We start from the raw sequence: 27,036 nt of genomic DNA, 5'->3' as shown, positions 1-27,036 counted from the left end.
AAAGATTTCACAGATCGAGTTTCCCTGGAGAGGATCTTAGAGAAAATCTCATTTATTTTCCAGATTAGGAAACTAGACACCAACAGTGCACACTTACATAGCCTTGAACACCCAGCTCTGGTTTCTTCTCTTTACCAAACGTAGTAGCCATAATATTGAGTCTAATCCGGAACCTCATCCTAGTTTCGAGAAAGTCCAAGCAGAACCTGGTCCAAGCCACAAATGTAAGGAAAACTAGAATGGATCAAACATTATCCAATGACTCCATGACACAATGACCAAGATCCAAATGAAATGAAAAGACTGAAAAACAGAAGAAACTGTAAAGAAAACTTATTGTCCTGAAAATCATATTGAGGAGAGAGAATTTGAGTCATTAAAACCATGGCCCTAAATCTTAATTCAAGAAACCATTAAAAAAATACTACTGGATGTCTTTAGAACTAGAGGTCAAAATGGAAATAAAAAAAGCCCATCTCTGGAAAGAGCTCCAAATAAAAACTCCCACAATCCTCTTAGCCCAAATCCAGATCTTAAGGTCAAAGAAAAAAATACTGCAAGCATCCAGAAAGACTTACCAAGGAGGAGACAGCTGAGAGCATTCCAGAAGACAAAGGCTTCTGAGGAGGGGGAAAGTGAGGGACGAGGATCTCCCATAAACCAGATGAAGCAGAAGTCTGTGCACCAGAGGAGGGTCTGGTAGGGGGAAAATCTGACAACAGAACAGCAATCTCATTTGCACGGATCAAAGGAGGGACTGCAGAGAGCAAGGGATGAGAGAGGCTCCCCACTTCCTGACGGAGATGAAAGATTCAGAGTGCAGAGTTTGATACATATATACATACATTTTTGTGTTTGGGGGGAGGGGCCTCATGAACAATGCTGGAATGCTGCCCTAGAGTATACAAGTTTATAATGGAGATTTTGTTTTTCTTCATCTCTCAATTTAAGAAGGCTGAGCACGGTGTCAAGGAGCATTCTTAATCCAAGATATTATTTTAAAAAAATAGATAATCCTAACCACATAAAATCTAAAAGGCTTCACTAAAATAAATGAAGATCATATATGAAAAGTTGTTGAGCAGCACATATGTCAAAGGATACATCAAATCTGACCAAAATAAGTCCTTTACATACAAACAGAAAGAGACCTGACACCAAGAGACTCAAATCAAGTCATTGCCAATAGATGAGTGCTAAAAGGATGTGAATGTTTCTAAAGTCCTGGCCACTATAAATGACCACATGCCACGATAAGAGAAAGTCATGGGAAAATGTGACTACGGCCATCTCTTGTGAAGGGGTAAAATTTGTGCATGACACTAACAGAGTGCTGAAATATGAGGAAACAATTCTTCTGGCCCCAGACCAAAAAAGGAGGCCACACAGCTGCTGAGAAATGGTATTATTGATCTTATTTACGATTTATTGATTTTGTTCTTAAACTACTTTTGTCCTGTAATTGCCTAAGTTACAGTTCTTTGTCTAATCTTGGTTTACAGTTCAGCTGGTCTGTAATAGGTTAAGCTGAAAAGTCCAACTCTCCTGATCGAGGGAATTTTCTAACCTTGAGAAACGGATAAGACAACAAGAGGGTTTGGGCCTGATATCTTTACGCCACCAAGTTGTCCTTCCAAGATGTCTGGTTTGTTGTCCAAGCTTCTAGGCCACTGTCCTGCACCTGGACTCAGGCCATGGGCAACTTTTAGTCTCATAGGAGGAGAAGGAGGGTTGTTGCTCACCTCCATTACCAAACTTTCAACCAGTCAGGTTGTTCCCTGACCTCAGCACTGTAACTAGGCCTTAACCCCGTGATGTCACCCTGCTCTGCTCTTTCTTCTGTGCTCCCCAAAACCCACAGAAGGGGAAGTGTCCTTTTGCTCTGGGCCTCTGGCAGAAATGGAGGCAAGTCATTGACCTATTTATTGATAGGTAGCATTCCCTACTAATAAATGCTATCTTGCTCAGAAATCTGCCTCAGCTTACCCTTCTGTTAAAATTTAGTTGTGACAGTCCCTTTATTCCACTTCTGATTCCTTCTTCCACAGCTGTCCTTTAAATTCCAATTTTTTCTACAGTGAAAATATCACCTTTAACTTTTTTACTCTTATTTGTTCTCTTCCAGAAATCATAGCTGAATTATGCCCACTCTGTGCTTTTCTTTGAGGCTTTGTGTGTTGATGTTTTGAAGTCATTTTCTTCCTCTGGGTTTGTGTCTTGAGCATCCCTGTCCCCAGGGTAAAATTGGTGGTTGGATCCTTTATTGTCTGCTTATTCTTTCAGTCTCCTTCCTGACCATGGACCTGATGTCAGGACCAGGCTCTCTCCACATAACTAAGGGCATGTCCAGAATAACCTTGTTGCAGCTTTCTTGAGGTTTTGAGTTATATGTTATTCCAGGATCTCAGGGAAAGCTCACTCCAGGGACCTGTAAGTTTTCAGTGCTCCCAGGATGGTCTGATTCCCTATCCACTGCTCCACCATCATAGATCTGCAAATTCCTGAACTATGTTTGATTCTGAGCAATACATCTGTGGGCTGGACCCATGTGGAGATTACTGATGGATTCAGTCACTATAAGCCAGCTGGAAAGCTATACTGCTAGAAAGTGACAGAACTTTAGAGTCCCCTTTCATCTAAGACTCCTTCCATGGCTATTTTTCTGTAGGCTTCAGACTGGGCTGGAAGAGATCTGAGACCCCACTCTGCTCCTGGGATTGGAACCACAAGCTGCTGCTTGCCTTGAATGTTTCCTGCTTAAGACCCAGCCTAGGTCCTGGCACCTGACCCTCACCCAGGATCTGCCTCTTCTAGGGGTAGATCCCCTCAGTCTACCCTAGATGTCTAACACCAAGTTGGGCAATAAGAGAGAGGGTTTTCCAGGCACACCTGTTCCTACCCCTTTATGCTGGATCTGGAACCCCTTCTTGGCCTCATGAATGGTCTTTCCCTGAGCTGATATGCTCAGCCACACCTTGGCTGGCTGGACCCCTTCCTCAGCACACATTTAGGATATGTTTAGGGTTAAGATCCAGGGTGCACAGAACCCTCTCTGTCTGGAACAATGCCTCTCTGTGTGGTTTCTTGGATTTCCTACCCAGGATTCAGGCTGGGCCATGTTCTACAAATGCTTTTTGAAGGCATGGAGGTGCCAAGTTGGATGTTCTCTTTCCTTCTCCTCCATCTTCCTTCCTAAGTCTTTTAATCAGTGATTTTTATGGTCAGGTGCAGTCTCCATTTTGAGTGCAATGTAGTAGGAGATGGAAGCTGGGAGTCTTAACCCATCTGATCCCAAATGGCTTTCCAGTTTTCTCTGTAGTGCTTGTTTAAAAGGGGAATCCTTCACCTGCCCATTTGTGGCAGTGAGTTTGTCCAGTGCTGGTCTACCGCCTTCAATCACTTTGGCTTTTCCTTATCTAGTTTGTGCCCCTTTTTCTTGTATGAAATGATGCAGAGAGAAATTAATAGAACCTCGAGAACACATACAGTGTATATTATGGTTATTGTCCTTTGCTCTAGAAGAGGACCAAAATGACATCACTATATTAGAGTCAAGTCACAGTGTGTCCAAGTGTGGCTGATCAGTCCAGTACAAGCTTGGAAGGCTAGACCACAGTCTGGGCACAAATAGTCCACGTGAACATTTGGGGAGGATTCTCTAAATTTACACATCTCCCTTTTCTTTTGAGCTATTTCAGTTCTGCTTTGCTGGTAAAACATAGCACCTTCTCTGATGTGGGCATGCCATGCTGAGTGGTCCTGTGCCAGTGCTTCTTATGTCATGCAATCAATTCCAGAGTTCTTCAGAGAGACCTTAAGAGTGTTCTTGTATCACTTCTTCTGACCCTCATGTGATTGCTTGCCCTGTGTGAGTTTTCCATAAAAGAGTCTTTTGGGCAAACATATATTTGGCATTTGAACAGTGTTGCCAGTTCTTCATAATTATGCTCTCTACACTAGAGTTTGAATGCTTGGCAGTTTAATTTGAGAAATGACCTCAGTGCTTGGTACTGATCCTGCCAGGTGATCTTCAGAATCTTCCTAAGACAAATCAGATATAAGCAATTATATCTGGTGTACAACAATGAGGTCAGCACAAGGGCTCAATTTGGTAGTCAGTCTAATACCTCTTCTCTTCCAAACATTCCTTTGGAGCTTCTCAAACACCAAGCTAGCTCTGACAATGCATGCATTGACCTCATTTTCACTATCTACATCTCTAGAAAGTATGCTGCCAAGGTAAGTGAACTTATCCACAGTATTCCAAACTTCTCCACTTGCCATAACTGATGGTTCCCTGTATGGATGGTGTGGTGCTGACTGATGCAGGACCTGTATTTTCTTGGTGTTGTTAGGCCAAAATTAACACAAGCAACAGAAAATTGATTCATACTTTGTTACATCTCAGTTTCAGAGGCTGAATTTAGTGCACAGTCCTCTGTGAACAAAAGCGTCATGCACCAAGTCTCCCTCCACTTTAATCGTGGCTTGTAGCCTTTTCACATTGGATAGGTTACCATCAGTTCAGTAGCTGACCTTGATGCCATGTTTGTCCTCATTGATGACCTTTGACAACATGGCTGAAAACATCATGCTTAAAAGCATGGGATTGCTCCATCACACAGCCTTGTTTCACACTCCAGTGGTGACTGGTAAAGGGCAAAAACATTTTCAGTTATCTAGAACCCTGGCAAGCATGTCATCATGAAATTTACATGCAATGCTGTTAAACTTTCTCATGCGACTAAATTTGACATAACTTTCCATAAGCACTTGTGATTGACAGATGGACAAATGTGTACAGACCTCTCTCCTGCTTCTAGCATTTCTCCTGGGGTTGTGGGCAGCAAACGCCATATTAACTGTTCCCCAGCTATTTCTGAAAGCATACTGGGTCTCGGGTACATGAGCACCTTCCAGGTGAAGGATCAGCCTATTAAAGAGGACTCTGGCAAGAATCTTATCACCAATGAATAAGAGAAACCCTTCTGTGATTGACACAGGACAGTCTACTTTCTTTACCTTTATAGAGATGGGCAATGGATGTTTTCTTTAACTCCTGGGGGAAACCTCCTCTTGCCATATAACCCAGAAAATTTCAGTCAGCTTTTGTATGAGCAATGGACACCCCTCTCCTACCTTATCAATCTCAGCTAGAATAGAATCAACACCAAGTGCTTTGCCACACAGAAGGAGCTTAATGGCATTCTAAACCTCTTCTTCAGGGAGAAGAGAAGTTCCGGACCTCAAACTCTATTATAAAGCAGCAATCATCCAAACTATCTAGTATTGGTTAAAAAGTAGAAAGATTGGTAAAAGAGTAGACAGGAATCAGAAACAATGGAACTCAAAACCCAGTGTGTGATGAAGTGGAAAACATAGATTATCTAGGAAAATGCTCTTTATTTGATTAAAAAACCTGCTGGGAAAACACCTTACACCGTATTCTGTGATGCATTCTTAGTAGATAATCTTAATACTACAGTATTAAATACTATGCTTTAATACTATAAAAATTAATAACAATAAATAAATAAGAATAGCTAACACTTATATGGTTTTACTATGTGCCAGGAACTGGGCTAAGGACTTTAAAATTATTATCTCAGTTGATCTTTGCAACAACCGGAGAGATAGGTGGTATTACATTTTACAGCTGAGAAAACTGAGGCTGCCAGATTAGGTGAGTAGTTCATATACCTATCACAAATTTGGGTAGGGGAATGTGTTTTTAACCAGAGATAGAGGTAATTTTAAAAGATAAAATACAAAATTTGGATTACATGAAACTGAAAAGCTTCTGTACACACAACGTTAATGCATCTAATATAGGAACTGGTCAAATGGGAGAAAATCTTAGCATCAAATATCTCTGATAAGGGTCTGCTCAAGCAAAGAACTGACTCGAAACCTCATAAAATGCTCCAAATCACTTTGATCCAGCCATTCAATGACTGGGTTTATACTCCGAGTCCAAATCTGGTCTCAGACACTTCCTAGATGTGTGACCCTGGACACGTTACTTCATCACTTTCTACCTCAGTTTCCTCATCTGTAAAATGGGGACCATAACAGCATCTACCTCATAAGGTTCTTGTGAGAATCAAATGAGATAACTCTTGTAAAGTCCTTAGCCTGTGCCTGGCACTTAGCAGGCATTTAATAAATGCAAGAGGAAAAGGACCCATATGTTCAATTAAACTTGTCAATAGTTCTTTTCATAGAACCCTCAAACTGGGAACTAAGACTATGCCTTCCTATTGCAAAATGATCATAAACCAAAGATGACATGCCAATGTGCCGCCATATTGTTGCCACTGTTGTTCAGTCATTGCAGTAGGTCTGACTCTTTGTGACCCCATTTGGGGTTTGCATGGGAAAGACTCTGGAGTGGTTTGTCATTTCCTTTTCTACCTCATTTTGCAGATGAGGAAACCAAGGAAAAGAAGAGAGATACAGAGAGAGTCAGACAGAGTAGCTCTGTTGGGTTAAAATTAAAATCATTCCTGAACACCAGGTTTTAGAAAAAGAAAATGGAGAATCCTGAGGCAGGATCCAGTGGGTCTTCAGAATCATTACTAAAATCTCACTTGTGTGTGTGAGAGTGTGTGTGTGTGTGTGTTTACATATATAGAGAGGTTAAACCAAAAGCATCCATAAGTCATGGCATGTGTGTACGCGCACACACTCGAGCGCACACACGCGCACACACGCACACACACACACACACACACACACACATATCTCCCTGGCCTTTGGCAGACCACCCCAGACCACAAGCACAAGGCAGGTAAGAATCCTCTCCAAACCCTATGTCCTCAGCTTTTACTCATGGGTTTTGCTTTGGACAGTCCACAGCTGATCAAACTTAGATCAAAGTGAAGGCATTTTATTGAAATAGTGAGACAAATAAAGTCATCCTGTCACCCACCCCACCATGAGCCTCAGCACACCTTCTTACACACACTGTCAGACTGTGGAAGAGTGAACATTCATGAAGATTCTGGGCAGGTGTTTTGTGATTTTTAGGGGTTCGGATTCGTTCCTGTAAATAACACTCTCACACTGCTTTAAAAATGAAAGTAGTTTAATTATAGACTGTCTATAATTACATCCAATACAACAGATAATACACAATAAGCACAGAGTAATAAGTATAATAATAATCAGTATAGCAGAAAAAGAAAAAGAAAAAGAAAACATAACCAATTCGGGGAGCACCAACACCTGAATTACATCAGCTGGGGAATCCCGGGATACAGCGTTCAGGGTCCAAATTGGGAGCACAAGGGTCCCAGGCAGAGCGTCCTCTCCATGGGTGAGATTCCGAGGACTTACACTAGGCGGGGAGACTTTATAGGGATCTTAGACAAAGAAGGCTTTTTGCCAACGGCTCCGCACACTGTTCCAAGCTGGTCAGGCACATGGCCATGGGAGTGCAGGTGTTTGTTCGTCAAGGACGTATCATACGGGGGCCACAAGATATAAGTTAATTAATCATGTACTGGGAGGACTAGCCAGATCCTCCAAGTATTATCTATGTGTTCCGGGAGTGGCTAGTTCCCAAAATATTAATACATGGCCAACTCGCACATGTTATGTTCCTTGAGAGGTCACCAAAAGGAAAGAGTGAACTTACTTTATTCAAGGGATATGAAATATTCCTTCAGATGGTCTCTGTGTCTCCAGCTGGAGAGAAGGCTGGGACTGTGATGCCAGGTGAGAAAGGCAGCAGAGCTTGGAGAACAAAAATTCTCAGCAAGGAAATGCCACCCAAAGGAAAACTCCTAGTAAAGTGATGGAAAGTGCAGGTGATAAATCTGTTCAAAGTGTCAGTTTGGAACCAAAGCTTTTTCTATAATGCAGAGTATATCTAGAAAAGGATCTTCCCAAATACAGTGCAGGACCAGGGAGCTTCATTTTATCTTCAGAACCAAGGAAAGGTCATAAAATTTGCTGTAGAGAGATAGTTTCTACATCTAAACCAGACTTTACCGAATATCATAAACTTTATTCTGCAGAGAAACCTAATGAGCCTAATGAATGTGGGAAACCCATCTTCCTAAACTGAACAGAAAGGAAACTCATAAATGTCATCAATCTGGGAAAGCTTCCTCCAAACCACAGAATTAAATGAAAATCAACAAGTTCATATTGGAGCCTTTCAACCAGAACCTCTTTCTTATAATAGGATTTATCCTGAGAGGATAAATTTTTCCTGAGAGGAAACTTTATCAGTGTAATGAAGATGGGAATGTTTTCCTCCCGAGTACACAACTTTTTCTTCACTAGAGAATTCCTAATGGAGAAAGGCTTTATAAGTAATGGATTTGGGCTGTTCTTTAGCCTGAGTGTACATATTACTCAGGGGCCATCTGAAGTAGTCCTGATCCCTTGCCAGGAGCCAGATGACTCCAGAGGGGAAGGTGAAGCTGGTGGCATTGCACAGCCCTCCCTCACTTAAACCCAAATTCACTTGCAAGTCCTGGCATCACATTCCTTGATGTCATGGTCCTCTTCAAGAACAAAGGACAAACAACATCAGAAATGCAGACTGGCTGAAAAGTTATGAACTGAAGGCCTTCAGCAAGAGAGGGCAGCTTATTGAACATTTAAAATTCAGATTTGAGAAATTTCATAAATAGAGTGATTATGGGAAGCCTTCTGTTAAGGGTTTAGCTAACATCAGATTGTTCCTACTGAAGAGAAAACTTCATGAGTGTAAGCATGATGGCAAGGCTTTTGTAGTGAACATTAAAGAATATGCTAGGTACTCAAGACACAGTAGGCAGTAAATATAGCAATTTACTGTTTGATCAACCCAAGGACCCCAGCTTCTGGGATAAGAACTCACTATTCAACAAAAATTGCTGGGAAAACTGGATGAAAGTGTGGCAGAAACTAGGCATTAACCAAGGCCTGACACCATACACAAGAAAAAAATCCAAATGGGTACATGATCTAGGTATGAAGAGTGATACTATAAAGAAATAAGTGAAGCAAGGAGTAGTGTATTTTTCAGATTTTTGGAGAAGGGAAAAATTTTTGACTAAAGAAGAGATAGAAAGCATTATGAAGTGCAAATTAGATAATTTTGATTACATTAAACTGAAAAGTTTTTGCACAACCAAGTCCAATACAACTAAGATTAGGAAGGAAGCAGAAAACGGGGAAAGAATTTTTGCAACTAGTGTCTGTGCTAAAGGCCTCATTTCTAAAATATATAGAGAACTAAGTCAAATGTACAAAAATACAAGTCTTTCCCCAATTGATAAATGGTCAAAGGATATGAACAGGCAGTTTTCAGAGGAAGAAATTACAGATATCTATAGTCATGAAAAAATGCTCTAAATCACTTTTGATTAGAGAGATGCAAATCAAAACAACTTGGAGATACCACATCACACCTATCAGACTGGCTAACATGACAGAACAGGAAGATGATAAATGTTGGAGAAGATGTGGGAGAACTGGAACACTAATTCATTGTTGGTGGAGCTGTGAGGTGATTCAAACATTCTGGAGAGCAATATGGAACTATGCCCAAAGGGCTACAAAAATGTGCATACCCTTTGACCCAGCAATATCACTTCTAGGACTGTATCCCCAAGAGATCATAAAAATGGGTAAGGGTCCCACATGTACAAAAATATTTATATCAGCATTCTTTGTGGTGGCCAAAAACTGGAAATCAAGGGGATGCTCAGGGGATACTTCCCATCATTTTAGGAATGTAATCCATTTATACTTATATGTTCAAGTGATTCATTAACAGAAATTAATGTTGCATTTTGTTAACAGCTTGTTCTGCATCTATTGCTGTAATCATACGATTTGTGTTGCTTTTGATATCGATATAATCAGTTGTGTGGGGTTTTCCTTATATTGAACACCCCAGAGTTCCTGATATAAATCCTACTTGCACACAATGTATAATCTTTGTGATAAATTGCTGTAATCTCCTGGATGCTATTTTATTTAGCATTTTTGCTTTGATATCCATCACTGAAATTGTTCTGCACTTTTCATTCACTGTTCTTGCTCTTCCTGGTTTGGGTATCAGCAACATATTTCTTTAACAAAAGGAGTATATGGTAGGACTTCTTTGCATATTATTCTGAAAAATTTATTTAATATTGTTATTCATTGATCTTTAAATGTTTGGCAAAATTCACTGCTGAATCCATCTGGTCCTGGTGTTTTTTTTCTTCTTGCGAAGTTTGTTTATGGCCTATTCAATTTCTTTTTCTAAAACAGGTTTATTTAGATATGCAGTTTCCTTTTCTGTTAATCTGGGCTATTTCTGATTTTCTAAGTGTTCTTTCATTTCATTTAAATTGTTTAGTTTTTTTCTCACAGAATTGGGCAAATTATCAGGATATCAGCAATGGGAGCCAGCTCACAGCTCTGTCACCTATTTCCTAGTTTCTGGTCACCTTTCCAGGGGGAGGAGGAGCAGCCATGAGCAAGAGGGTGCTTCAGTTGTTCATGAGCACAATACAGGTTTCCCAAACTCCAACTCTTTGGCTCAAAGGCCGATATCAAGGGGTAATTTGAACCTTCAACTCTGCACATAAATGTGCAGTGGTCACTACCAGGCCAGTGCACCAGGACCAAAGGAGAGCAAGACAATGGTTCAGTCCCTTTAAACCTAAAGATTCTTCCACTAAATCTTCTGAAACTTTCCCATACATTATCCAAGAAACAAAAATTTGCATCACACACTTGCAGAACTCTGAACAGGAGGGCAAGGAACAGACTTCCCAGTGAACTGCACCACTTTGGAAACACTGACGACATGCAGGCCCCCATAACAGAAGCATGTGAAAAAGTCTCTGCCATCTTTGCTGCACCCTCCTTCCTCAAATGACAAATGTCAGCTTTGCTTAGCTTGTTGGTGTTGTTCAGTAGCTAATACAAGAGTTGCTTATAGAGTACCAGGAAGAAACATGATATTAAAACATGACATCTGTGGGGGGTGGTTTTCACTGTAGAGGGAACAGATCTTTCCTCCCTGTCCACCCTTCTGTGTGTCTTCAGCCATATCCTGTCACAACTAGCTCTCTTGGGGATATCTAGCTCACTATCATGGATCCCCAGGTCTAGGCAGTACCTCCTCTACTGACTTGTGGAGTTTACATCAGATGAAAGTGAGGCAGCTGGGTGCTGCAGTGGATAGAGCACAGGGCTTGAAACCAGATAGACTCATCTTCATGAGTTATAATTGATCTCAGATACTTACTAGGCAAAACACTTAACCCTGTTTGCTTCAGTTTCCTCATCTGTAAAGTGAGATGGAAAAGAAAATGGCAAATCACTCCAGTATTTCTGTCAAGAAAGCCCCAAACGGTGTCATGGGGAGTCAGAAACAACAGAAAAATGGCAAGATCAGATGTAAACTTAGGAATGTTAATACAAAAGCTATTAGTTCCTAGGTAGGAAAATTCTCGCCCTTAAGGCCTGAGGTTTGGCACTCTGATGTAATTGAATTTTATGTTCATCTTTACCTAACCTCTTTTTGCTTGAGACCAAAATTGAGATTAAGGAAATGTTCAAGTTTTTAAAAGGCAAGCAGAATCTACTACAATGTACAAAGAAGAGGAGTGGAGGGGAGAGCAGACCCTCCCATGCTTATTTAGAAGTGGAAAACAACAAATCCATTTGAAATGAAACACATTTTCAGCTTTTCAATTCCACTCTATTCTCATCCTTGCAACAGAACCACCACATTTGGCCTCTACCATCTCAATACATATATGAGGAAAGGGCACAGTGGGTGGATTTCCTCAAATATTTGTGAGTGCTGCAAATCCACTCTGGCATATAAAGAGACCAGGAATGACCTCTGCCAATGCTCCTTCTTTCTGGGTTCATGTGACCCTTCTCTCCCTCTTCAATTTTCTCCTACCTCTTCTACCCCTGGATCTCAGGGTCTCATTCTTGATTATCTCTCATTCATCTACATGAAAGGAAAACTGGGGAACACTGAATACAGAGATGTTTGGTAGTTGTTGGGAAAATAATAGCACCAATTACCTCAGAGAAAATCAAGGTGGGGCAAGTTGGGTCCCTTGGTGAGCAACTTCCTGCAGGCATAGAAAGCAGTAAACAAAAAGAATAAAAAAAGAAAGAAGAGTTAGTCTGTATCACAAGATATGAATAAATTAAAAGTCATGAGATGGGATATGTTCTGGCAAAGGTCACTGAGATTCAGTCAGTCACAAAGGAGAAAAACCAAGTTAAGGGAGTGCCACAAAACCCCAGAAAGAAGAGTATTGGGGTCAAGAACAGCAAATGGGGTAGAGAAATCCAGGAGGAATGAGAGTGGAGAAGGACATGGCAAACCAGTCAAGTATCATTGCCAAGAGAACTCCGCATGGGGTCACAAGGAGTTGGACTGAATAGCAACAACAAATTTCATAAACTCCAATGCTGTGGAACTATTCCCTCCAGGATCAAATATGAAATCATTTGTCATTGAAAACTCTTTAGAACTTGAGTCCTTTCAACCTTTCTAGTCTTCTTACACTATACATTATACTTTGCCTAAAGGGCTTTGCAAACTTTAAAACCTTATATAAAAGCTAGCTATTGTTTTTATTATTTTTGATGAGGAGGAGCAGAAGGAGGAGGAGGAGGAGGAGGAGGAGGAGGAGGAGGAGGAGGATGAAAACGCTCCCTCTGCCCGGCAGAACCTGTAGTCTTAACCCTATTCTAACCTTCAATCCTAATCTGAATAGAGGAAATGGCCCTTGTTCTTTTTAGGTCAACATCTACAATACCTTGATGTAGACACCATCTTTTGAATGGAAGTTGGAAAAAACTGTCCCTTGCATTGTGAGGTGGAGCTCAGCTACTCAGGGCAGGACTAAAAGATCAAAGGCAATAAACAGGATCCTAGATTGGAAGGGATCTGGAAGGTTACCCAGTCCAACTCATCATCCTGAACATAAGTAAATGGAGGTCCAGAGAGATTAAATGACTTAGCCAAAGTCTCACAAGTACCAAATGACATAGCCTTCGTTTTCCACTACTTGATGCCTGCCTCCTCTTATAAATTCAGTAAATATGTATCAAATTTCTACCGTAAGAAAAGAGAATGATATTGCTTGTGATCTACATTGTCCTGTTCTTCTCCCAAGACTCTGATTGCTTGGATCGACTTTATTCCAGGACAGCTAAATCTAACCAAGGGTCATTTTAACTATTTCTGGTGTGTACCTAGTTACTTTTCTAATTGTTCAAAATGACGAAGTTTGATTCCATGCTCCAGTCCTTTCACAGGACAACCAAGTCTGTGATTGTTGAGCAACAGGAATTACTACAAAGAGATTCAGTGGATCAAATCATATTGTAGCAAAAACATGCCTTTGAAGGAAGAAAGCAAGATATTTTTAAGGGGAAAAAATAGTTTTGCACAAAAGGACAAAGTGAAGTGCAACAGAATGTCCAGGCATTCATGGATCAAACCCCCCACCCCTATATTTAGGACAGTAAACATGCTTATGACTATTTGTATCACATTATATGTATATATGTATATACATAGATATATATGCATAGACAGACAGATAGGTAGATAGATAGACAGGTAGACAGACAGATCGTTAAGCTGATTCTCCTTGCTTCATGGCATCCACTCATACAATCATTCCATATATCTCTTATACCTGACAAATTTTTTTACCTAAACAGGTAAATTTGTAAGACAAAAATAAATTCCTCAGCCAAGTGTGACCTCGTACTTCATGACACTATATATTAACTATGTATTCTCCTGGGCCTGACCACATGAATTGGCTGCCTCTCTTGTTTTTGTGTTGTTTCCCCATACAAATACCTATTTTTTGTCAATGTGGGAAAAAGACCTTGCATTCACACGTTTACTTGTTGTAAGATCTAGAAAATTAAGTGTGATACTATGTTGAACCAATCCTTAACAATTTTGTCCCAGCCCCTGGAGAGAGTATTATATATAATGGTCTTGCTTGGTCTCCCTCAACACAACTACTATCCCCCAGTGCATCAGAACAGTTGAAAGTCTCTCAATTCCAGAAGTGGGACCAAACTCCCCAAAGAGATAAGTCTGGGTCAGGAATTAAAGGAGATTAAGGAGATTAGGTCGACATTCTTGGACAGGGGCTTTCCAGTAAGAATTAGATTTTGTGTTTGGGGGAGCCCTTATCAACTTCTTGCAACCCAGAAAATCGGGGAAGTAGGAGATCCTCATAGAAACCACCAAAGTTCTCTCCAGATAATTTCAGATGTTCTCAACTTCTCTATAACAAGAGATATAAAATTTCCTGTTCTAAAGGGTCTACTTTATCTAAAGGAATGGTTGCTTTGTTGTCTTAACTAGACAGAGGATCCAAAATATACAAATTGAGAGATAAAGAAAGGGAGAAACTTTGAGCTTCTGCTAAAGTTTGCCCAGCCAAGTTCAAACAGAATGGTACTATATTACGCATAGGGGCTTACAAGGGACATGGGAGGCATTTCTACTAGATGGAAGCCATTTCAATGTTTCTTCCCATTATTAACACTATAGACAGTGTTACATATTCAAATTCTCTAAGTGTGGACCAGGGTAGAGGATAGAGACAGGTTTCAGAATCAGAGTTTTCCAGTGAAACAGGGAGAGATCAACTGACTTAGCCATCTGATCTTTGACACCGTTTCCTAGGAAGGACCTTAGGGGAGAAAGACATGGAGCTGGGATTTGATCTGGAAGTTCAAGTAATAGGACTCACAAAGAATAGTATTGGACATAATATTCTCCTGCTGTTCTCCAACTCTTCTGTGATAAGGAGGGAGTCAGAAGCCCAAGCATGAAAGGATGTTTGCTTTGGGATGCTTTCATTTCTCCAGGGCATGTCCTCAGTTTCTACTACTGTGCCACCACAACTACCAAGCTGTCTCTAACCTGACTTTTAAACCTGAAATCCCATTACCTTTTGGAGTCTCTTACTTCACACAGCTGATTTCTCTTAAGATTAAGCATTGAGACCCCTACCTCCAGCTGGGTTAATGCCCTCTCCATTCCAAGATGGCTTCCCCAAGTCCATGATCATGCACAGTCCTCCCCACCTAGAATGTCCTCTCCCACTTTCAATCCAAGACTAAAGATTCCCAGACAGGCTTCTTTTCTTAAGAAAAATGGCATCCAGGTACTTTAGAAGAGACAGCCTGTGGCAGAGGCTGAGAACTGAGGCAGAGTAATTCCTCCACTCCTTCACCTCTCTGCAAGGAACCCTCCATGACTCCCAGCCATGTCCTCCAATGCCAATGTCATTGATGACAAAGACCACACACTTCATGACTCAATGTGTTTATTTTAAGTCCATCTCCTGCTCATGCAGGGGCCTCCAGGTTCTGTCTTGGCAACATTTGAATCTATGCCAGTCTAGAAATACCAACATCCCTAGTGTGAGGAGCACCAACCCAGCCAAGCCCATTTAAATGAAGTAGTTTGGTGGAATCCTGGGGAGTGAACTCTAGAGGGACAGAAAAGACTGCTCAGATCCATGAGTATAGCTAACTGAGTACATGGGAAATTGGGAGGCTGGCTCCATGAATCTAAAGATATAGGCAGCTGGGAGAAGGAGAGGGTAGATTCCTGACTGTGTTTCAATTTTATTAAAGGAGAAAATCAAATACGATAGTTTTTAAATATTGGGAGTGAGAAAGCATTCCAAGTTCCCAAAACAGTGTGGGCTAGGACACCTGGATACAGGAGGGATTGTAAGGGACAAGAAGAGGTAGAGGCTAAGATGCCTAGATATCAAAAGAGGTCAAAGACCAGGGGATAGGGTGCTGAGGACCCTGAGAGCTCTGTGGAACAGGAAATGTGGCTTCATGAAGGGTTAAGAGGGATAGCATTCAAGTTCCTGGGACCCCTCACCTGACTAGCTGATGAGCAAAGGGTCACTTTTCTGACACAGGAGGTGATATGGTGGCAGCACCTGGAGGTGCCAGATTGAGGGGTCCTGAAGGGCAAAATCAGTCCCGGACTGGGCAGAGCTGAGGGACTGAAAGGAGTCCTAGGAAGCTCAGAGGATAAAGAGTAAAGCTGCTTCCTCCCAGCTGATAGTAATGCAGGCTTACACTGGTGCCTGCCACTAGCTGGAGAAGGAAAGGGAGATTTAGGTCCCCTCCACTCCTGCCTCTCTGTCTCTTTAACCCTCCAGCTCTGTCCCCCAAACCCCAAATTGTTTGATTTTTTTTCCTCCTCAATGTCTTCATGTCCCAGTGCAGGGTGATAGAAAAGGTCTGACTTAGGAATCAAAAGACCGAGGCTCCAGTCCCAGCTCTGTTCCTGACCTGCTGGGTGACCTCAGACCAATGACTTTCCCTCTCTTGGGCCACAAGTTCTTCATCAAGAAACAAGTGAGTTAGACTGGATCTGCGCAGCCCCTTCCAGCTGGAACATCTGGGACGCCATCATTCCATGTGTGTCTCTGTTGGGGTCCCCTAGACCATTTACGGGAACCCCTAACCCCGACCCAAGGCTCTTGTCCGGCAAGAGGCCTTGATCTCGTGAGTAATGAATGGGGCGAGAGACAAAGGTGGTGAAGACTCCGTTTTATTCCTCTAAAGCACATACATTTATAGTTTTACCTACGTACATTCCTAAGTACATTCCTAAGCCCTACGTAGGACCTATCACCTATCACTTTTCCTTATATGGGTGTCTTCTCCACTGGACATCCAGAGCCAGGACAAAGAACTGCCACGTTGCAAACAAGGACGAGACCCTTCCTCCTGAATCCATCTAGTTCCACCCCTACTGACAAGCCCCTAGGTTATCTAGGCAGGCTCTCAGTGTGTGGCGTCCTGAAATGGATAGGGGTCGGCTCTAACTCGTCCCGTTACATGTCTCTGCCTTGGTCTCTGACTCCTTCATTGTCTTCCTGTTTCTCTGAGCCTCAGTTTATCCATTAAGGAATGACAGTTGGTTCCATCTCTAAGGATCCTTACAGCTCTGAAGTTCTCACATTTTAAGTAGTGACAAGCCACTGTGAATATGAAATCCCCTCTTTTCCATAAGAGCCCCTTCAAATACTAGAAAACCACAACCACTGTCACCCTGCCCCGTCACAATCTCCACATCCTGAAGATCACCTCTCCTGGAGCGCATTAGGAAACCTCATATCAACATTATTTATGTTTTATTGCATCTTTATTTTGTAAACTATTTCCAAATTACATTTTTAAGTGGTTCCAGTTGTATTTGACACCAGGACTAGATGATTAAGGTCTGAGGCTCAGTTAACTCATCCAAAGGAGAAAGGGAAAGTCTAGAATTTCTGCTTTTTTCCATCCTCTCATTTTTTTTTTCTTTTGGTTACTCTTTATTGAGGCAAGGTATTTTTTCTTCACGTCTTGTATTTCCTGGGCCAGGATAATTGTCCAATCAAATCCTGAAAATTAGGAAATGGTGGAAGGCCTTTTAGAAGATCTCTGGGTTTGGGGGGGAGTGGTGTGGGATGGGACCAGGGGTTTCTGCTTTCCCCAAACAAAAGATTAGTTTTCCCTAAAAGGCAACAAAGCTGTCACTAGGATCTGATTGGCCTTTGTCTCCCATGAAGTAGGACCTGGTGACCTAAGGGCACCTAAAGTACCATCCATAGGGAGCTGTGGCTCCTTCCACATGATGGCTTCTTTGGAGTCACCATGGCCTATCTGGTTGACTAGAGAAGTTTCCACCTGGACATGAGAGGAGTTCTATTCAGAAAAGTGTCACCATGTCCTTGGTGCACATCATTGCTGTCTTAGTGCCAAGTCAACCTCCTTTCTTTAAAGTTCAATGATTTCTGAGAGCCTCATTTCATCCCAACATTGAACTTAAACCTGAGCTAGCTGTGGCTAAGCATGTCCCTAATAAAAGGAGGGGACCAGATCCTGAATATCTTTGAAAACAAGGACCCCAGGATAGTGCAGCGAATCACTGAAAAGCCCAGGCCTCTTGACCCAGGTCTTTTCCCATGATCTCTTTGTCCTCTCATCTCCTCCCTTTCTCCTTCCTCAGAGTGGTCCTGGTGACCTGGGCTCCTGACAAGCTGAACAACCCAACATCACCAAAGATGTGGCCTCACATCTGGCATAGTCACTGATACCTAGCCTGAAGACGACAGGAACCAGTTGTAGCTCTGATGTTTCTGTAATTTTCTGTATTTTAGTTTGAATTTGTGAAATAAAATAATATTTATAACACAGAAGAAAAAAAGATTGCCCATGAAACTGCAAATCTGTTATGTACAACGTGGTATTCCTGGTAAATATATGATAAAGTTACCATGTAATTTTCCCCTTTTCTTTTTCTTCCCTTCCCCCTGCCCTAGAGATGGATACCATTAGAGATAGGTGTGTGGGTACGTGTGTGTGTGTGTGTGTGTGTGTGTGTGTGTGTGTAAAATCATTCTTTGAATGCTTCCATTTATCCGTTTTTTCTCTGGATGCATACAGCTTCACAGATCCCTTGTAGTTCATCTGGGTACTTACAGTAGTCAACGTGACTTAGTTACTCAAAGTTGTTCTTAAGACAGAATTGCTGAGAATGTATGTGATGTTCTCTTGGTTCTGCCCATTTCACTTATCATTTCCTGACAGTCCTTCCATGTTTTCATCATGTCTTATAGCACAGTAGGATTTTATAGTTGTCATGTAACACAACTTGCTCAGTCATTCCCCAATTAATAGTCATCCTCACTATTTCCAGTTTGTTGCTGCCACACATACAGTGGCTATAAATATTATAGAACATATAGGTTCTTTTCCTTTTTCCCCAATCATCCTTACAAATAGGCCTAGCAGCGGTATTGCTGGGTCAAAAGGCATGGCAATTCCATAACTCTTACCTGTAAATTAATTGGTTAGTAGTTACTATCTCTCATGTACATATATGTATTCATAGGTGTGGGTGCATGAATACATGCATTCACAGGTACAAAAAGTGCCAAAATATACCTAAATATAATTGTATTTCCCTCATCATTCTGACATAACCTAGATCCAGGCATCTTAAATTTTTTGTGTCATCTGGTGAAGCTTTTAATAAATGTCTCCTCAGAACTTAGTGTGGTTTTTGAAAATTTAATAGTCAAAGGAATGATGACATTTCAATCAGAAGTGAGTCAAAATAAAGATGTATTTCTTCCCATTCAAGTTCACAGGCCCCCTGAAAACTCTCATCAGATTGCACAGGGGTCAGTGTACACAGATTATCTGATGTGGAAGGTCCCTTTCTCACTGGGAACCTTCCCTGGGGGTCCCAGACTGGCTTCTCTGAACACCCATGGCTGAGCTAGCCTGGACTTCAGAAGCTACATCTAAACATTACCAAGCAGATTTTCCTTTCATAGTAAAATCCTAGAGATCAGAGGAATGGATTTGGGGATTGGAGCCAGGCAGGCCAACAGCCTTGACTGAGTCTCCTATGAACTAGGTGCTGTCCTAAGCAGCTGGATCCGAGGCCCTGGGAGGCCCCTTTAGGCTCTAGACTGATGAGCCTGGGAAGTTTCCAAGCTCACCGGGAAGTGTGGAGGCTTCAGGGGCTGGTTTGTCAGAGGAAGCACCCTCCTCCCACTCCCCCCTTCATGCTCATCATTTCCGAAGGGAGGATACTCTCATTCTAAATCCTCTAATACCATGAATAGGCACAGGGTGAAAGGAGGGTCCCTGCTTAGGAGATAAAAGTCTGGCTTCACACTGCGAGGAATTCTTAGGGCTCTAAAGGATGAAAGTTATCTTTCAATGAGTGTCATGATGACTGTTTGGTATCTGCAGAATCACAGGAATTAGCGCTTGAAAGCAATAATAATACCAGTGTTCATTTCTATAATAAGCCTTGCTAAGCACTTTGTACAGATGATCTTACTTGATCTGGAGGAGGAGTTAATATGACCCCCCCACCTTGATTCCTGAGGTGAGAGGTTAAGTGACCTGCTCAAGGTCACAAAACTATTATCTGAGATAGGATTTGAACCCAGGCCTTCCTGTGTCTAAGTCAGGGGCTGCACTGACTGAGCCACCTTGAAATTTAGACCCATTTTCTAATGCAAATGAGGAAAGTGAGCCCCCATGGAAGACATGTCCTCTCCTCTCACAAGACTTCCTGACCCCAGTGGTTTACAAGGAGCAAGAGGAAAATACTGCTTTTATATTTCTGATGAAAATGACAAAAATAGAGAGAACTGGATCTCTGGGAAGGTCAGTGCTGAGGGGCAGCCTGTGGGTGGGCAGCCTATGGGTTAGTGACCCAGCATCCTGTCTGGGCATGGCTCCAGGCCCAGAAGGAGTGTGCAGCCTGGGCTCTGTGTGAAGCCCGAAACAAGTCCCAATAGACCTTGTCCACACACGACCCAGAGGAGTACAAATCAAAGACAAACGTCTGCCTCCTCTCCATGTACAACATGCTGCCCACCCCCCAGGCTCCTTCCCCTCTGGGCCCAGCCCCCACCTGCACTTCCAGACGAAGGAGAACAAACAAAAGGTTTCTCAGGTACCTCCAAACTTTCATTTATTTTCCCCTTCACGTGGCCAGAACCCTCCACATGGTCATCCTGTTCCCTGTAATCCCCCACCCAATGGGATGCTCAGCTGAGACTGTGGAGAAAAGCTGAAGACTGCAGATCAGTGATTGATCAGGTTGTTTTATCGGTCAGACATCAGACGCTCATTCCCAAAGCAGACGCAAAGACAGGAGGGAGGAAGGGAGGGAGGCCTTAGAAAACAGGATGAAGGCCCTGATGAGGCTGCCCTGGGCTTGGGCTAGGAAAGTCCAGGGAGGATCAAAGGGGTCAGTGCAGGGGAGAGAGGCCAGAGGTCAACAGGAACAGTAGGGGGACTGCAGACTGGTTTTCCATCTCAGGTCCATGCCAGGCGATTCTCTCAAGCTGAAGAAGGAAAGACAGATTCATGGGGATCCTCCAAGTGCCCTCTGGCCTCCAGCCTGTCATCATTTTGAAGGGCCAGTCTCACCACCCAGTCCATCCTCAGCCCAACCTCCCACAGACCCTCCTCCTCTTTGCTTGGCCCCCTTTACCCCAGCCCCTCCCTCCTTCCAGGTCCCCAGAGTCTCACATTTGGCTGTGAGAGAGACATCTGACCCCTGTGCACTGTCATTGCCTGGAGACAAAGGAGGGAAACAACCCAATCAGGGACATGCATCCCAGAGTATGAGAAGGAAAGCAGACACCAAAGGAAGGCTACCGGGCTAGGCCTCCCCTCTGCTTCTCAGTGCTCAGGTCCCAGAGCACCATGGGCTGGCCCCTTCTTTCTACCCTCCATGTCTACCCTTCACTTACCTGCAGCTGGAACATAATCACCTCCTTTTCCACCTGGAAAAGAAAACAAATTTCCAGCAAGGAATCCAGGAGAGGAGACCATACTAGGGTCTCAGAAGTTCAAAAATTTGTATTGGAGACTCAACAAATAACCAGGACTGCACTCCCATACCCCACACCACTGCAGCCTCTAGATCCAAGAGGAAGAGAGAAAAGGCCCCCATTTGGGCACTTCCCCAGCTTCAGGCCCCTCCTCCAGGGGTTCCCACAGCTGGTCTACAGTCCCCAGCTAGGGAGACACCCAGGTCCTTGGGCAGAGATCCCCGTGTTCATGTGTGAGCTGAGGCTGAAGCAGATTTCCCACTCAGCCAGCCTGTTACACCCTGCCAGGCATCCTCCAGGGAAATGGGTTCCAATTACAAATTTGCTCTTCAAGAGTCTTAAAGGCCTGTGTGACTGTCCCTTAGGTGGGACAGAGAGGACTTGGGGACAGAAAGACAAGCTGCCGGGTCAGGAGAAGCCCAGATCTCCATGGGGCCTGATCCCTAATGACCCCTCCCAGTCCTTCCTACCTGAATGCTTCCTTCTCCAGATCCCAACACCAGCAATGACTGCAATGAGGATGAGGAGGGCAGCAACAATGCCCCCCACAATGAGCCAGGTGGATGAGGACTCTGGCTCTGAAATGGAAAAGGGAAGTGAGAGGCCCTGATCCCTGTCTAGCCTGAGAGTCACTATCCCCTCCCCCACTTTCCCCCAGTAACTCCCCCTCCCTCTGGTCCTATGGGGTTGGGGTGGCCTTTTCCCAGCCCCTCCTCACTGTCCTTACCCCACTGCAGGGTGAGGGGCTCAGACAGCCCCTCGTGCTGAACTCGGCAGGTGTATCTCCCTTCCTGGCCCGAGGTCATGTCCACAGCTGCCCATTTCTGGAAGGTGCCATCTCCTGCAGGCCTGGTCTCAATGAACTCTGTGTCCTGGGGCTGTTCCTCCCCATCCCTCAGCCAAGTCAGGGAGATCTCCTTAGGGTAAAAGTCCTGGGCCCGGCACCGCAGGGTCACCTCCCCATGGGGGGCCGTGTGGCGGGTCACTCTGGCAGAGGGTGGGTCTGGAGGCAAAGGTCAGAGGCATTACCAGGCTCCTTTCCCCCTTCCCCTCCAAGGACACACGAACAGGTGGGGGCAGGAGGAACACCCCACAATCGGAGCCCTGGGGTACAAGGGGTTCCCGGGGGTCGGGGGCCCGGGGGCTGGGGCTGAGGAATGGCTGAGAAGGATGGGTTGGGGTCCTTGAGTGCCAAGCACACTTGGGTGGGTCTGCAGCAAAGGGCAGGGGCATCTCCAGGCTCCCCTTCCCCCCTCCCCTCCAGGAGCACAAGGACAGGTGGGGGGAGGGGAACACCCTAAACACGTCCTGGGATACAAGGGGTTCAGGGGGGTGGGGACTGAGTGAAGGTGGAGAAGGGTCTCAGGGGACCCTTGAGTGCCGCGCACACTGGGGAGGGCGCGCCGTACCCGTCCTCATCAGCGCCTCCTTCCCCATCTCCAGGTGCTTCTTCACCCACGTCACGCACTCCTCCTCCAGGTAGGCTTTCGTTCTCTCCGCGATGCTCCTGTCCGCCTCTGTCTTGCGCTTGGTGTTCACAGCCTGGGGCACGGCCGCCGTCCAGGTGAGGGTCTGGGTGTCCAGGGCGATGTAGTCCCGCCCGTCGTAGGCGTATTGGAGAAACCCGCGCTGGAAGCGGAGCTCGGGGGAGACCTCGCAACCGTACATGCTCTGGTAGGTGTGGACGCCTGTCCGGCCCGGGTCAGTGTGGCGGACTCTGGCTGCCCCGGCCCCGCTCCCCACACCCCCGGGGGGGCCTCGGGCGGACCCCGCTCCCCCGCCCCCGTCACGCACCCCCCGCGCTCTGGTTGAAGTAGCCGCGCAGGCTCTCCAGGCTCACTCGGTAAAGCTGTGTGTTCCTCCTGGCGATCTGCGTGTTCCGCTCCCAGTACTCGGGGTCCTCCTGCTCCATCCCCTCCATCCACGCCGCCCGCGGCTCCTCCCTCTGACTCGGGCTGTCGGAGTCGAAGCGCACGAACTGCTGATCGTCCACGTAGCCCACGGAGAGGTACCGCGGCTCCCCGAGCCCGGGCCGGGTCAGGGCGGTGTAGAAATACCTCATGGAGTGAGGGCCTGGCACGTGGGGACGGGATAGGGTCAGGGCGGGGGGCTCCTGGGGACACCCTGCACCCCGCCACGCCCGGGGAGTGACCCTCGACCCCGTGCCCCAAGCCCGCTATCCCGAGATGCGCCCCCCCCGTAACCCCGCCCCTTACCCTCCCCTCCCCCCCATCCACACCGCGCCTTCCCCGACAACAACCCAGGCAGGTCCGAGCCCCCAGAACCCGGACGCTGCTTCCCTCTCCCCTCCCCCGCCTCCGGTCCGGGTCCAGGGTCTCCCACACTGCTCACCCCAGGCCCCCCACTTCGTGTCCTCACCTGCCCCCTGCTCCCCCCATCCTCCGGGAAGCTCTTTAACAAAGCTACCCCTGGTTCGCCCTTGGGGGGCTCCGGGGGGGTATCGGGGGGACCCCGGACAGCTCTGCTCCTTCTTAACGCCCCGAGGACTGTGTTCCCCATTCTCCCTCCCCATGACCTCTCACCCCCTACCGATCCACTCACCCCCCCCCGACCTAAGGGACCCACACCCCTCCAAAGCCCCGCTCAGGGGCGGCGGCTCCCGGTCCAGGCTGATTCCGGGTCCCCCCTCTCACCCCGCCCGGACCGCACTGACCAGAAGGAGCCGGGTCCGAGGAAACGCCCCCTGGGCTGGGGTCCGAGGAGCTTCGTGTAGGGAACCCCATCCCGGCCCCACGGCTACCCCGAGTGCTGTGTCCGGTCTCTCCTTACCCGCCCAGGTGTCCGGCAGGGCCAGGGTCCCCAACAGAAGGAGAGCGCCCAAGGAGCGCTCCATGGTCCGCAGGCCTAGACCTGTTTACCCTGGGTTTATAACGGGACGAATCCCTCACTTCTGATTGGCTTCCCGGAGGCTCTGCCACCCAATAGCGGGTGGGAAACAATAAACGTCACTGGTGACTGGGCAGAAGGAGCCTGCAGAAGTTGGGAGACCAAAACTGAAACTGACCCGGAGGAAATCCCCCGCTCGATAGACCTTGGCTCCGTCTCTGTCATTCCCAGAGCAGCCTCGGATTCTGTGGAGCAGCCCAGGCTCCCTCCCTCCCATCATCACTGCAGGAGCGCGCTGCTCTTGTGCTCCCAGCTTGAACCAGAGGGAAAGAAGGGTTAGGGCTAGAGTCCACCCTTCCCTCCAGCCCTCCTCAGTGCCACCCTCCTTAGAAGTTGGGGAGAAAATGTCCCCCCCAGATTGAGGGGGTTTGGGGACTGAGGAAATCTGCAGGCTGACCTGAGACCAGGGGCTGCCCCTCAGATTTAACGACGGCCATCCCAGCTGTGACTCGGGCAAGTCTTGTAACCTCCCAAGCCAGGACCCAAGAATGCAGAGGAAACCAGAGTCCAGGAAATGGAACTGGGAATCCGAGTAGCAGAGGGGCAGGGATGTGGCCCAGTGGATGGAGCCAACGGCCTGCAGTCAGGAAGAACTGACTTCCAATCCAAGCCTCAGATATTTACTAGCTGTGTGACCCTGGGCAAGTCCCTTAACCCTGTTTGCTCCATTTCCCTATCTGAAAAATGATCTGGAAAAGGAAAGGGCAAGTCACTTAAATTTCTTTGCTTAGAAAACCCCAAAAGGGGTCACAATGAGTCAGACACAACTCAGTAACGAAAAGGAAAGATCTTAATTATTAAAATGGAGAGGAGTGCCATTTCAGCCTAAGGCTGGTCAGAACTGCCTGAAATATGAAGGTGTGAATGCCCAGTAACTTTTTTCTTTTTTTATCAGAAACAATGAACCTGAGCGCATTTGGTAGGATTTTCTTTCTTCCTTTTCTCATAATGCCAACTGGGAAACCATGAAACTGAAGATTTCATGGAGAGGATCAAGTTTCCCCTGGAGATGATCTTAGAGATAATCTCATTTATTATACAGATTAGGAAACTGAAGAACAACAGTGCACACTTACATAGCCTTGAACACCCAGCTCTGGTTTCTTCTCTTTAACAAAAGGAGTAGCCATAATATTGACCCTAGTCCGGAGTCTCATCCTAATTCTGAGAAAGTCCAGACATCTCCTTTCCTACCATCTATCAGCAACTCCACAGCCTCCTTTTTCGGTTTGGGGCCCAAAGAATTGTTTCCTCTTATTTCAGCACTCTGTTATTGTCATGCACAAATTTTACCCCTTCACAAGAGATGACAGGATTATTTTCCCATGACTTTCTCTTAGTGTGGCTTGGAGACCTGTTTTCCGGTCGTTTGTGGTTTCCAGGACTTTAGAAATGTTTATATCCTTTCAGCACTCATCTATTGGCAATGGCTCTTGGTTCATATTTGTATCAGGTCTCTGTGGTCAGATTTGATGTATCCATTTGACATATGCACTATTAACAATTTTTCATGTTTGATCTTCATTTATTTTAGTGAAACTTTTTAGATTTTATGTGTTTAGGATTATCAGGTTTTGAAAAATAATATCTTGGATTAAGAATGCTCCTTGACACAGTTGTAAACGTTAAATGAATGGATTTCCTTCTGATTTTTTCAAATAAATATTTTTTTCACTCAGGAAAAGCTCCACTTACCCTGCTCAGCCTTCTTAAACTCAGAAATAAAGGAAAACAAAACCTCTGTTATAAACTTGTATACTCAAGGGCAGCATTCCAGCATTGTTCTTGCGGCCCCAAAAAACAAAAACATGTACATGTGTTCTGCACTCTGAATCTTTCATCTCCATCAGGAAGTGGGGAGCCTCTCTCATCCCTTGCCCTCTGCAGTCCCTCCTTTGATCCGTTCAAGTGAGATTGCTGTTCTGTTGTCAGATTCTTACCGCTCTAGACCCTCCTCTGGTGCACAGACTTCTGCTTTATCTGGATTGTGGGAGATGCTTGTCTCTCACCTTCCCCCTCCTCAGAAGCCTTTGTCTTCTGGAATGTTCTCAGCTGTCTGCTTCTTGTTAAGTCTTTCTTTCTGGACATTTGTTGTATTTTTTTTTTCTTTGACCTTATGCTCTGGATTTGGGCTAGGAAGATCCTGGGAGTTTTCACTTGGGGTTCTTTCCAGAGATGGGTTCTTTTGGGTTCTTTTTATTTCCATTTTGACCTCTAGTTCTAAAGACATCCACTAGTATTTTTTTAATGTTTCCTTGAATTAAGATTTAGAGCCATGGTTTCAATGACTCTTAAATTCTCTCTCCTTAATATGATTTTCAGGACTATAAGTTTCTTTACAGTTTCTTCTGTTTTTCAGTCTTTTGATTTCATTTGCATCTTGTTCATTGTGTCATGGAGTCGTTCTAGTTTTCCACACATTTGTTGCTTGGACAAGGTTCTGCAGATCTTCGGGCAAGCCTTCAAAGATTGAGATGAATCGTGTTTCATTTCTTATTGATCATACTTACAATTTATTGATTTGGTTCTGAAACTACTTTCGTCCTGTAATTGCCTCAGTTACATTTCTTTGTCTCTAAACGTGGTTCAAAATTCAGCTGGTCTGTAATATGTTAAGCTGAAAAGTCCTGCTCTCCTGCTCAAGGAATTTTGCTAACCTTGGAAAACGAGTGAGAAAGCAAGGGGGTTTGGGTCCGACATCTTTACATCACCAAGTTGTCCTTCCAAGATGTCTGGTTTGCTG

At 44.9% G+C, this 27,036-nt stretch overlaps 1 protein-coding gene across 4 annotated transcripts; it reads right to left on the bottom strand.

Annotated features, from left to right (window-relative positions):
* Positions 1 to 20,631: 20,631 nt before the first annotated feature.
* Positions 20,632 to 24,284, bottom strand: LOC140510430 (class I histocompatibility antigen, Gogo-OKO alpha chain-like). Of its 4 annotated transcripts, none has more exons than XM_072619077.1 (8): positions 24,177 to 24,284; positions 23,181 to 23,459; positions 22,796 to 23,074; positions 22,114 to 22,389; positions 21,857 to 21,964; positions 21,306 to 21,338; positions 21,082 to 21,126; positions 20,632 to 20,894 (listed from the first exon to the last, which is right to left on the bottom strand). In XM_072619077.1, the coding sequence occupies exons 1-8, from the start codon at positions 24,238 to 24,240 to the stop codon at positions 20,890 to 20,892; spliced, it is 1,089 nt and encodes a 362-aa protein (XP_072475178.1). In that variant the 5' UTR covers positions 24,241 to 24,284; the 3' UTR covers positions 20,632 to 20,889. The 4 variants fall into 4 exon arrangements, with proteins under 4 accessions (XP_072475178.1, XP_072475179.1, XP_072475180.1 ...); XM_072619078.1 differs by having other exon boundaries at positions 22,796 to 23,057; positions 23,227 to 23,459; XM_072619079.1 differs by having other exon boundaries at positions 22,796 to 23,039; positions 23,227 to 23,459.
* Between the last annotated feature and the right edge of the window lie 2,752 nt (positions 24,285 to 27,036).

This window comes from Notamacropus eugenii, chromosome 6 (assembly GCF_028372415.1).
Source record: "Notamacropus eugenii isolate mMacEug1 chromosome 6, mMacEug1.pri_v2, whole genome shotgun sequence".
In the NCBI taxonomy this organism is placed as follows: domain Eukaryota; kingdom Metazoa; phylum Chordata; class Mammalia; order Diprotodontia; family Macropodidae; genus Notamacropus; species Notamacropus eugenii.
Note: the sequence above shows the minus strand (reverse complement) of the source record. Positions and strands in the feature narration are given on the sequence as shown.